Here is a 12,584-nt window from a genome sequence, read left to right as displayed (position 1 = left end):
AAAGTCACTTAAAAGCTAATCTCCAGGAGGCACCTGGCTGGCTCAGTTGGTTAAGCATCCAACTCTGGGTTTCAGCAAGGCAGGCCCTGTGCTCAATAGGGAGTCAGCTTGAGGTTCTCTCTCTGCCCCTCCCCACAACATGCCCACATTCTCCCTTCTCTAAAATAAATAAATAATTTTTTTAACTGAATTTTTTTTTTTAATTTTTATTTATTTATTTATTTATTTATGATAGTCACACACAGAGAGAGAGAGGCAGAGACACAGGCAGAGGGAGAAGCAGGCTCCATGCACCGGGAGCCCGATGTGGGATTCGATCCTAGGTCTCCAGGATCGCGCCCTGGGCCAAAGGCAGGCGCCAAACCACTGCGCCACCCAGGGATCCCTAAAATAAATAAATAATTAAAAAATAATTAAACCTTAAAAAAAGCTAACCAGCATTAACCACATCTATATTTACCAATTATCATCTCTGAGTATGGAATAAGAGGCATCTTTTTTCTTACCTGTATCCCATCTTCCTGTATTTACTACATGTGAACAAAACAATTTATACTCATCGATAAAAATAGAAGTGAGGGGCACCTGAGTGGCTCAGTTAGTTAAGCATTGGATTCTTGGTTTCCACTCACCTCATGATCTCTGGGTCATCAGATCTAGTCCCAAATCAGACTCTGAGCTCAGCAGAGTCTGCTTGTCCCTCTATTGCCCCCTCTGCCCATCTCCCTGCTCCCACGCACATTTTCTCACTCTAAAATAAATAAAATCTTAAAGAAAAAAAAGGAATACAAATAATAATCAGGGAAGTGGCTGAGACTTTCTAGTAATATTTTACCTAGTTATCTTGCTGAAGGTTAAGTAAAAAAATTAATGAAAAACTATATTTAGGGATCCCTGGGTGGCGTAGCGGTTTGGCGCCTGCCTTTGGCCCAGGGCGCGATCCTGGAGACCCGGGATCAAATCCCACGTCGGGCTCCCGGTGCATGGAGCCTGCTTCTCCCTCTGCCTCTCTCTCTCTCTCTGTGACTATCATAAATGGATAAAAATTAAAAAAAAAAACTATATTTAACATCAAATTTTCAAATATAAACAAACCCTAACGATCCAGCCATGTCTTCAGATCAACTATAAAAACAAGTGAGTCAAAATGCTGGGGGCGCCCAGCTGACTCAGTTGGAGGAGCAGGACACTCTTGATCTTGGGCTTGTAAGTTCAAGCCCCATGTTAGGTAGAGAGATTAAAATAAAATCTTTTAAAAAAAGGGGTCAAGTAAGACTTGTCAACATTCTGAGGTGGGGAAAAAACCCAAAACTACGAAGAAGCAAAAGATCTCGGTTATAATCCTTCCCACTGTCATTTACACTAAACCATGAACTTTGAAAGAACTCTTCGATTTCTTCTTAGGCCTTAGCTGTTTCTTCTATAAAACAGTTCAACAGGAAGACAAATGTGTAGCTGACTTCCAACCCAACCGCCCACTCTGCTTCTTTCTAATTATAAGATTTTACACATACAGGTATAGAGTACCTGAAAATAGTATGCCGTATTTCATGGACTCTTAAGATGCTATTAATGAAAAACACATTGTTTTATATATACCACTAAGAAAAAAATTCTTGCCCATTTATTTTAGGATATATCATGAATCTGGGGGCACCTGGGTGGCACAGTGGGTTGAGCGTCTGACTGTTGGTTTCAGCTCAGGTTGTGATTTCAAGGTCATGAGATTGAACTCCATGTTGGGCTCTGTACTCAGCATAGAGTTGGCTTGGGCCTCTCTCTCCCTCTCCCTCTGTCCCCCCTACCCTCCCCCAACCCCACTCTCTCTTTCTAAAATAAATAAATAAATCTTTAAAGAAAAAAGATATATCATGACTCTGGATGTATTAAAACAATATAAACCTTAAAATCAGTATAACAAAGCATTAAGTTATTTTAAAGGTATTTACTATTTTAGATTAGTAGCTTCACAGATTCCTTGTAAAAGCACTGAATAGTACTGACTCAGTTTCTGAGTTTAAGTGTATTACAAATTGCTTTATTTTTAACAGGGAAGAGCTATGTCCTGGGGAAACTGTATAATTGCTGGGAATCGATTCTTATTTTTCAAACTGAGTTTGAAGCTCAAATGTAAATTATTCCTATACCCTAATAATTCATATTAAAAGAAAGAGCATGCTATCTCCTAGGGGAAAAAAATACAATATAACTTAAGGTCATAATTACATAGGTCATAATTACAAAAACTAGAAAACTGCTCAGAATTTTTTGTAGAAACACATTCATTCACATTTTTCTTTAGCACATTTTCTCCAAGAAAACAAGCCCTATATTTTCTGAAATAACATTTACTACATGTAAAACGTTTAATATAAAGTACCAACTAACCTTATCTTCATTTTGTAATTTCACATCATATTTGTGAGGCAGAAATTTTGGTGGAGCCCATTTCCTTTCTCCTTTTTTTAATGAAGTAGGGAGTTTTCGTGGAGATCTACGTGCTCTGTCATCTAGTCAAATCAATAGAAAATTAGTGAAAAAACAAGTCTTTATCCATTCATTCATTATGAATCTTACTAAACACCTATCCTGCACTAGGTACTGAGTGATGGGGCACAAAGATGAATTATAAAGTCCTTCCCTCAAGCAGATAAAGTCTATGCGCCCACAAAAATCACAATACAATGTGATAAACTACTGTAACAGAGATTAGCACAGAAAAATACTACGAGAAGAAAGAGAAGCAATTTCTAACTTGGACTGGAAGACAGGCAAAGGAAAGGGCCTAGGAGGAGTAAGATTTGTTTAAAGACTATAAACAAGGAGATGAGTGACTATGATCTAGACTACAGTAAAAACTTCAGACTGAAGAAGTAAGTAAGGGCCAAATTATAAATAACACTGCATACCATTTTTTTTTTTTAAAGTAGGCTCCATGTCCAATGTGGGGCTTGAAGTCACAACCCTAAGAGCAAAAGTCACATGCTCTACTGACAGAGCCAGCCAGGTGCCCCAACACTGAATATCATTTAAAGAGACTGGAATGTGTCTCATGGGCACTAAGGGAAACAAAGGATTTTTCCATCTAACTAACTAGACATATACACTGTGAAACATCACCAGTATGAAAAAATTAAGAGAAAGAAAGTAATACTTACAGCAGTTAGAAAAGGAATGAAAGGGGCAGGTGAAACTAAAGATTGGGAATCACAAAATACAGCACTAAACATCTGAATTAATGTATCTGGAATAGATGCTGAAAGAGTCAAGAAGCATTTAGAAGATAGCCTTGGTAACCAACTAGATGTAGAAATGCGATCAGTTTCCAAGTTTTCTGCCTTAGGGACTGAGAAAATGAGGGGGTCATTAACTGAGTAATGTTGAAAGAACAGCAGTATTTTTGCTGACTGTCTTGGGAAGATAACATAAGATGATCAATTCAGTCTTACAGGTGTTAAATTTGAACTGCTTGGGACATACACGTAAAGACTGGGTCTCGAATTAAGGAGTTAAACTGATAGGAGTCTGGAAACCATCAGCCTTTATACAGATTAAGAATTTAAACTGGGCAGGAATGAAACGTAACAATACACTTCTATAGAAAAACAAAAAGGGGGCAGAACAAAATCCTATGAAAAATAATTTAATGAATAGCAGATGAAAAAAAGAGGTGAAAAAACCCCAGAAAGGTAGGGGTGCCCAGCTGGCTCAGTCGGAAGAACATGCAACTCCTGATCTCGGGGTCATGAGTTCAAGTCCCACATTAGGTAGAGGAACTACTTAAACAAACAACCCCTCCCCCCCAGAAAAGTAGTTGGGAAAGATAGGGTGACTATAGTATCAAATAAGCTCAAAGATATGAGAGTGACCAACAATGTTAAATGGAACAGAAAAGTAAAACACAAAGAAGAAATCCATGAATTCTGCAATTAGGGGGATCACCGATAAGCTTATTAGAAAGCTTATCAGGAGTAAAGAGGCAGATGTTACACTGTAACATCATAAAGAATAAACTAATAGAACATTCTCAAGATTCCTACCTTGAATAAGACAAAAATAGAACAACAGGATCAAGGGAAGATCTGTTTTTGTTTTTGGAAAACAGGGCTTTGTTTATAAGCTGCAAAGAACCATTAGAAAGTTTAAAACACTGTATAATCAAGGATGGCACGTGATGAGCACTGGATGTTATATGTTGGCAAATTGAATTTAAATAAAATAAAAAATAAATAAAACACTGTACAGTAGAGAGACACCTGGTTGGTTCAGTCAGTTAAGCATCTGACTCTTGCTATGAGCTCAGCCTTGATCTCAGTTGTGAGTTCATACCATGCACTGGGCTCCATACTGGGTGCTACTTAACAACAACAACAACAACAACAACAAAATACCATATAGTAGAATAATAAAAATAAAAATTTACCTAGCTCTTGAGAAACTAAGAGGGAATGGAATTCAAAGCATATGTATCTTGGCTAAGAGAAAAGAGAGCTCCCTTCTAAGGTGGAGGAATAGAATCTTATCAGGGAAATTAGGAACACAAAGCTAAAAAGTTCTTGCCCTAATACATTTTTTCCCCCACAAAATAAAAGACAAGGTCACATGATAAGAAAATATTTTTCATACTAGAATTTGCCTATCATATTTTTTTGCCTATCATATTTCTATAGAAAATCTATCAATTTTCCCCTGAAAACATGCAGAATACATCATAACATTAATTCTTTAGCCCACCTACGATTCTTATCGACATACTTGCAGTAACATTACATCCTAGTAATTAAAACCTGAACTAAGGCATACACTCTAAAAAATAAGCCAGAGCCTAACACCAGCAGTTCCTGGTACATAATGCTTAAGGTATAAAACTAACAGCTATAACACATCACTGGTATTCCAATAACCTCACTCTAGAAGAAAACAAGTGTTAGAAGACAGATCACCCAACACCTAGCCAAAATATTTATCAACCTCGAACCTTAAGAACTGTGAATAACACATATACTGTAAAACTTCAGTGTCATAAAAAAAGAGAAACTGACAAACACAGACATTAGCATTCATAATACAGAGTAGAAAATAAAACTGAAGTATCAACAACTGGAGGGAACAGCTACACAACAATCTCTGAAACTTCCTTGGGATTAGATAAGGACATCCCTCTAAAATCATTTGCACATATCCCAAACACCTAGAGACACAAAATAAAATGGAAGGCAGACAGTGGAACATTCTAATGTAACATTCTACCTCAAACTTTGTGACAACTGAATAATGAGGTAAAACTGTTTAATCCTCAAACAGTCATGGGGGGGGGTCCGATATACACAAACCCTTTGAGTGCTCATATTTTTGGAGTTTTTTTTTTTTTTTTTTTTTTTATTTTTGGAGTTTTGGATAAAGAAAGTATCCAGTCAAATTCATTATTTCCACAAATAAAAAATAAAAAAAGAAGGCCTCAGAGGCTGAATCGTCTCTCCAATGAGTAACGTCTCAGTTTCTCAACTTTAGAAATATCACTGTTAAGTCTCAAGGTCCCTGAAAATTACTTTTAGTGTTTAACAATTCTGACAGCTCCTATCTTAGAGGAACCTGAATTACAGAATATAGATAAAAGGAAATACCTTAAAAGCACTACAATGGCTTATAATACGAAAAGAAAAAGAGATTAGAATTAGTCCCTCCTACGCCAATCACCCCCCTCCTTCCACACATATTTCCGTATTTCCAACTTAGAGAAAAGGAAAGCCAATTTTCTTTCCCATCTTGAGTAGAAAGGTATATGCACACAGATTTCTAAGCAGCCAGAGGTAATGACTTCTCAACGATCTCGGGGAGATTTAAACCTTTTTTTGGAGGTAGGGGATTTAAATCTCGATTCACTTGGTGAATATTTTGTTTTCTGAATCATAAATGATCAAAAACAGGTCTAGCTATCTACAAAATTCAATTACAAATACAATTGCTAGAGAACTCAAAAAGATTTGTGTATAAAATAAACAGAGTACCATAACTCACTAAGGAAAGCTAGCATCATACATACTAATACTCTCTCTCCTTCCTTCATCCTCTTTTACAATTGCCTCCTTCTTCTGATGATCCTGAGCAATTTGGCTAGAATTCTCTTTGTCACTTGAGGGAGAATCACAGGCACCATCTGATTTCTTCTCAGTGGCCTCTTCATCTACTTTCTCCAAAGGATGGATTTTGACAATCCTCACCTTGAGCATTTTTTCCTTCCCAACCTATATAGGAGACAGGAGAGAATCAAAGATAATAAAGAAGAACCAGAAACCTAAAGATGTTTAGAATATACTATCCAATATTCACCCCACTCCACTTGATAAAAATTCACTGAACTCTGATACAGTCAAGCACAGTGATTTTTTCCAACTTAATTTCTCAGACTTCTAAATTGAAATAGGATACCTTAAAAAATAAAATGATTACCATCTAGTTTATAATTCATGCACCAGTGTACTAAAGCCAAAAGATGATCACTACAGTAACCTGACATATAGTTCAAGAATTTCTATTTTTAAGAAAATCAACTATAAAAAAATAAAAATAAAAAATAAATAAAAATAAAAAATAAAAAATAAAGAAAATCAACTATAAAGGAGCACCTGGCTGGCTCAGTAGGAAGAGCACACGACTCCTGATCTCAGGGTGTTAAGTTCGAGCCTCACTTTGGGTGTAGATTACTTAAAAATAAAATCCTTAAAAAATAAGTATCAACTATACATAAGGATATCCAATTATTCTAGATTCATCTGTTGAAAAGACCATCTTTTCTTCATTTAATTATCTATTTCTATGAAAAATCAGTAGTGGGGGGGTGCCCAGATGGTTTAGTTGGTTAACAGTCAGACTCTAGATCTCAGCTCAGGTATTGATCTCAGGGTTGTATCAGCCCCATATTCGGTTCCACAATGGGCATGGAGTCTACTTAAAAAAAAAAAAAAAAAAAATCAGTGTGTGTATGGATGTATGTGAGTCTATTTCTGGATGCTGTTCTTTTCCATTGATCTATTATTACTTAGCTATCTTTATACAAATTGCACACCATCTTAATCAAAACTCAAAATCAGTATTATACCTCTAACAAATTTGTTGTTCTTTGTCAAAGTTCTTTTGGCTAGGCTCTTTGTATTTCCACATGAATTTTATATATTTTTTAAAGATTTATTTATGGGGTGCCTGGGTGTCTCAGTCAGTTAAGCATCTGCCATCAGTTTAGGTCATGATCCCAAGGTCCTGGGATCAAAGCCTGGGTCAGGCTCCCTGCTCAGCAAGGAGCCTGCTTCTCCCTCTCCTTCTGCCCCTCCTCCCCAATTGTGCTATGTCTAATAAATAAATAACATCTTAAAAAAATAAGGATTTATTTATTGCAGAAAAAGAGGAAAAAAACGCAAGCCAGGGAGAGGGATAAGGAAGTTAGGGGAAGCAGACTCCTCACTGAGCAGGGAGCCCAGCGCAGGGCTCAATCTCCAGACTGAGAGGTCATGACCTGAGCTGAAACCAACAGTCGAATGGGGCCACTTAGGCACTCTAGCACATAAACTTTATGATTAGCTTGACAATTCCTACAAAAAAGTTGCTGAGATTTTTATTATTACTTTGTAATTTGAGTATAATTGAAAGCTGCCAGGATTTTATTGCAACTGTGGTGAATCTACACATCAATTTGGGAAGAATTGACATTTTAACAATAGAGTTTTCTGACCCATGAACAAAAGGTCTATCATTTAAGGCCTCCTTTAAAAAAAAAAAAAAAAAAAGGCCTCCTTTAATCCTTTAATTTCTCTCAGGAACATCTTATAATTTTTAGGGTATGGGTCTTGTGTATCTCTTGTCAAATTACTCCCAGAATATTTCACATTTTTTGATATTACCATAAATGGTAATGATCTTTCTAGATTTCAATTTCCAATTGTTTGTTGCTAACATTGGTTTTTGTTATTACTTCTTGTATCCTGCTACCCTGCTAATAAACTCACTTATTAGTTGTAGTAGCTTTTATGGGAGATTGCAGGAGATTTTCTACATAGATAGTCATATTGTCTGCAAATAAAGATCACTTTAGGGGATCCCTGGGTGGCTCAGCGGTTTAGCGCCTGCCTTTGGCCCAGGGCACGATCCTGGAGTCCCGGGATCGAGTCCCACGTCGGGCTCCCGGCATGGAGCCTGCTTCTCCCTCCTCCTGTATCTCTGCTCTCTCTCTCTCACTCTCTCTCATGAACAAATAAATAAATCTTTAAAAAATAAAATAAAATAAAGATTACTTTACTTCTTCATTCCCAATTTAGATGCCCTTTATTTCCGTTTCTTGACATGCTACTACTGACTACAACTACCAAATACAATGCTAAATGGAGTGGGACAGCAGATATTCAGTCTTTTATCATTAGGTATGTCAGCCAGAAGTTATTCTGTAAATATCATTTATTAGACTTAATAAGTTTCTATTTAGTTTGCGGAGTTTTTATTAGGAACTGATGTTGGATTTTGTTGAATGCTTTTTGTGTGTAAAATGAGATGACCATATGGTTTTTCATCCTGTTTATAAGGAGAATTATAATAAATTTTTAACAACTAAAAAAAAAATTATAACAACTTTGCATTTATAGGATAAACCCTACTGAATCATGATGAACTAACCGTCCTTTCCCTAGTGTATTTCCTTTGCTAAAATTTTGATTAGAAAATTTGCATCTATAGTCACAAGGGAGTTTTGTGAGCACAGAGTTTCTTTTTTTCCTAGTCCATTGTTTTTTCTTATAATGTGCTTATGTGGTTTTAGTATCAGGGTAATGCTGACCTCACATAATGAGTTGCAAAGAATTCCCTTCTCACTCCCCTCTTCTATTTTCTGGAAACATCTGTATAGAATTGGTGCTCTTTCCTCCTTAAATATTTTTTTTTTTCTGAATGATGGGATACATTTTATTTTTATGATAGTCACAGAGAGAGAGAGGCAGAGACACAGGCAGAGGGAGAGGGAGAGGCAGGCTCCATGCACCGGGAGCCCGACGCGGGACTCGATCCCAGGTCTCCAGGATCGCGCCCTGGGCCAAAGGCAGGCGCCAAACCGCTGCGCCACCCAGGAATCCCCCTCCTTAAATATTTGATTCACCAATGTACACATTGGGCCTGGAGTTTTGTCAGAATTTTAACACAAATTCAAGTTCTTTAATAGACACAGAACTATTAATATTTCTATTTCTTGTTGAGTGGGTTTTGGTAGCTTGTATCTTTCAAAGAATTTGTCCATTTTAGTTGTCATATTTATTGGCGTAAAGATGTTCATTATATTCCATTACCCTATCAGTATCTATAGACTGTAAACATCACCTAATTCTTCATGTTGGTTAACTTGTATCCTCTCTTTCTCTTCTAGGAGTTTGGCTAGAAGTTTATCAATTTTATTGATCTTTTCAAATTAACAGCCTTTGGTTTCATTGATTTTCCTGTTTTCTCTTTTATTGATTTCTACTTTGATCTTTATTAAATCTTTTTTTCAGATTTAATTTACTCTTCTTTTTCTCATCTCTTAAGGTAGATGCTATGGTCAATGATTTGAGACTTTTTTTCCCCCTAAAGATTTTTTTTTTTATTCACGACAGAGAGAGAGAGAGAGAAAAAGAGAGAGAGAGAGAGGCAGAGACACAGGCAGAGGGAGAAGCAGGCTCCATGCCGAGAGCCCGACGTGGGACTCAATCCTGGGACTCCAGGATTGCGCCCTGGGCCAAAGGCAGGCACTAAACCGCTGAGCCACCCAGGGATCCCCACTTTTTTTCTAAAAAGAGTTATTTGGTTGTTTAGTGCTATATTTCTCCTAAGTCCTACCATAGACAGCATCTCACAAATTCTAACACAGTTTTCACTTCCATGCAGTTCAAAACATTTTTCTAGGGACACCTGGGTGGCTCAGCAGTTGAGCATCTGCCTTTGGCCCAGGGCATGATCCTGGAGTCCCAGGATCGAGTCCCACATCGGAAAATATTTACGAAAATTAGGAAACCAGCAGCTCCACATTCTTGTCAAAACTTGTCATTATTTTGACTTTCTGATTTACCAATCTGAAGTGCATAAATGGTCTTGCTAGGCTTTTAATTTGCTTTCCTGGGTTACCAATGAGCTTAAACACTGGTCATTTGTTTATGGGCAGTACTTATTTCCCTAATTTCTCTCTCCCTCTTCATCAAACTTTTCTTTCACCTTGAAGAGGTGTACAGCCTATTTTCCTTTGCCACTCCAAATCGGTCTCCATTCCTCTCTACCTTACTCTGTGCTTATGCAGGCTGATCTTTGTGACATATACCAAAGGGGTCCCTTGTTCTCTAGACGTGGTGAACTCAAAAAACAGGAAGCAAAGGCAAAAAAATCAGATGGTGGAAGAAAAAAGTGATGTTGGGGTATTTATTCCCTTGACTGTCTCCCCAGGAAACTGGTTACATCTTACTATCAAAGTATTCTTCTACAACTATATTACTCTCTTCTAGTCCCAGTACCCACTCCCTCCCTTGTTTCTTTGGGGTTTAGAAGTGAGTGAGATAGTCTCTCTACTGTTAATGGCAATTGGGTACCCAACCTTTCCTTGTGAGTTTTCCTTGACCTAGATCCCACTGTTGTCTATAGCCTTTAGTAAATTCAATTCAAGTATACCATTTGAATATGCCATCTGTTTCCTGCTAGGACTCTAATATGAAGTATGTGATTAAAACCTACAGACAGTACAAATATAAAAAGAACTAGCTAGGAGCTACAGGGAGTCAAAGTAAATTAGAGAAAGAACAAGGACCTTGAAACCACACAGACAAAAGTTTGAATCCTTGTCCCATCACTTACTGGATGCCATTGGACTACCTAAGCCATTCCCCTACTGCTTTTCTTTTGCCAGCCTGCCTCTTCTGAGGCTTAAAAAAAATAAAATAAAATAAAATTTTAAAGGTGGGGGGAGCACCTGGGTGGCTCAGTTGATAAAGCATCTACTTTCAGCTCAGGTCATGATCTCGGGAGTCCCACATCTGGCTCCCTGCTCAGCAGGGAGTTTGCTTCTCCCTCTCCCCACAGCTCATACTCTTTCTCCTTCTCTCTCAGATAAATAAATAAAATCTTAAAAAAAAAAAAGGCAATATTCACTTTCTCAGCCTCCTTGCAGCTAAGGATGGTTATATAGACATGGTCTAACCAATAACATGTAAAGATAAGGGGGTGGAGGATAGAAGGGGATACACTAGAGGGTATTACACTAAGTGAAACAAGTCAGTCAGAGAAAGACAAGTATCACATGATTTCACTCATATGTGGAATTTAAGAAACAAAACAGATGAACATGGGGAAGAGAAGGAAAAAAATGAAGTAAGCTGAAATCAGAGAGGGAGACAAACCCTAAGAGACTCTTAAACTATAGGAAACAAATTGAAGGTTGCTGGAGGGGAGGTGGTGGTGGGGGAATGTGGTAATTGGGTGATGGGCATTGAGGAGGGCATGTGATATAAAGAGCACTGGGTGTTATATGCAAAAGAAAAATCACTAGATTACCTCTGAAACTAATACACTATATGTTACTTAAATTGAACTTAAATAAAAAAGAAAAATAAGTAAATATTTGGGCCTGTTTACCACCTCAACATTTCTGTGCAGATTCTGCAAGACATTATGGTAAAGCAACACTAGCCCAGTACCCAGTACATACAGATATTTAACAAATATTAGTTCCCTCCCTCCCGAATCTTACTTTAACCATTCAAAGGGTTTACTTTAGTCCTAAATTTTCATTTTAGTCAGTTATCCTTGTGCTATCTGAGCTAGAAAATTAAAATACAAATTTAGTTTAAAAAAAGAAGAGGGACACTTGGGTGGCTCAACAGTTGGGCACCTGCTTTCGGCCCAGTGCATGATCCTGGAGTCCCAGGACTGAGTCCCACAACAGGCTCCTTGCATGGAGCCTGCTTCTCTCTCTGCCTGTGTCTCTGCCTCTCTCTCTCTGTCTCTCATGAATAAATAAAACCTTTTAGGGCAGCCCAGGTGGCTCAGCGGTTTAGCGCTGCCTTCAGCCCAGGGCGTGATCCTCGAGACCCGGGATCGAGTCCCACATGGGGCTTCCTGCATGGAGCCTGCTTCTCCCTCTGCCTATGTCTCTGCCTCTCTTTCTTTCTCTCTCTCTCTCTCTCTCTCTCTCTCTCTGTGTCTCTCATGAATAAATAAATAAAACCTTTAAAAATAAAATAAGATAAAATCTTAAAAAAAAAAGAAGAAAGAGAAAAAAGTCAACTTGCTCACTATTATAGTGATGTGACATTCTTTGCTTGTTGGCACCTCAGATTTGGATTAAACATTATCTGAAAGTCTTTGAAAGAAAGTATGAAAAAATTACACAACCACAAAAACCCAAGATAGAAAAGTTATCAGAAAGGGATAAAACAGGGCAAACAAGGATGCAATGGTACACAGTATAATAATTACCAAAATATTAACAAAATATTAAACATTCTCAACAATGAATATGGTTCTAAATTTGGTCCCTACAATATCTGATACTGAGTATAGCAAACTTCAAATTTAACACAGGTTTACAT

General features: G+C 37.5%; 1 protein-coding gene across 1 annotated transcript in view; it reads right to left on the bottom strand.

Annotated features, from left to right (window-relative positions):
- BAZ1B (bromodomain adjacent to zinc finger domain 1B) overlaps window positions 1-12,584 on the bottom strand; it is a 74,366-nt gene that overhangs the window by 46,049 nt on the left and 15,733 nt on the right. The window contains exons 4-5 of the mRNA XM_041747837.1: window positions 6,044-6,245; window positions 2,389-2,510 (exon numbers count right to left, since the gene is read on the bottom strand). Coding sequence (XP_041603771.1) covers window positions 2,389-2,510; window positions 6,044-6,245 — 324 coding nt within the window. The remainder of the gene's footprint in view (window positions 1-2,388; window positions 2,511-6,043; window positions 6,246-12,584) is intronic.

This window comes from Vulpes lagopus, chromosome 3 (assembly GCF_018345385.1).
Source record: "Vulpes lagopus strain Blue_001 chromosome 3, ASM1834538v1, whole genome shotgun sequence".
Classification (NCBI taxonomy): Eukaryota; Metazoa; Chordata; class Mammalia; order Carnivora; family Canidae; genus Vulpes; species Vulpes lagopus.
This window is presented reverse-complemented; position numbering and strand designations above follow the sequence as displayed.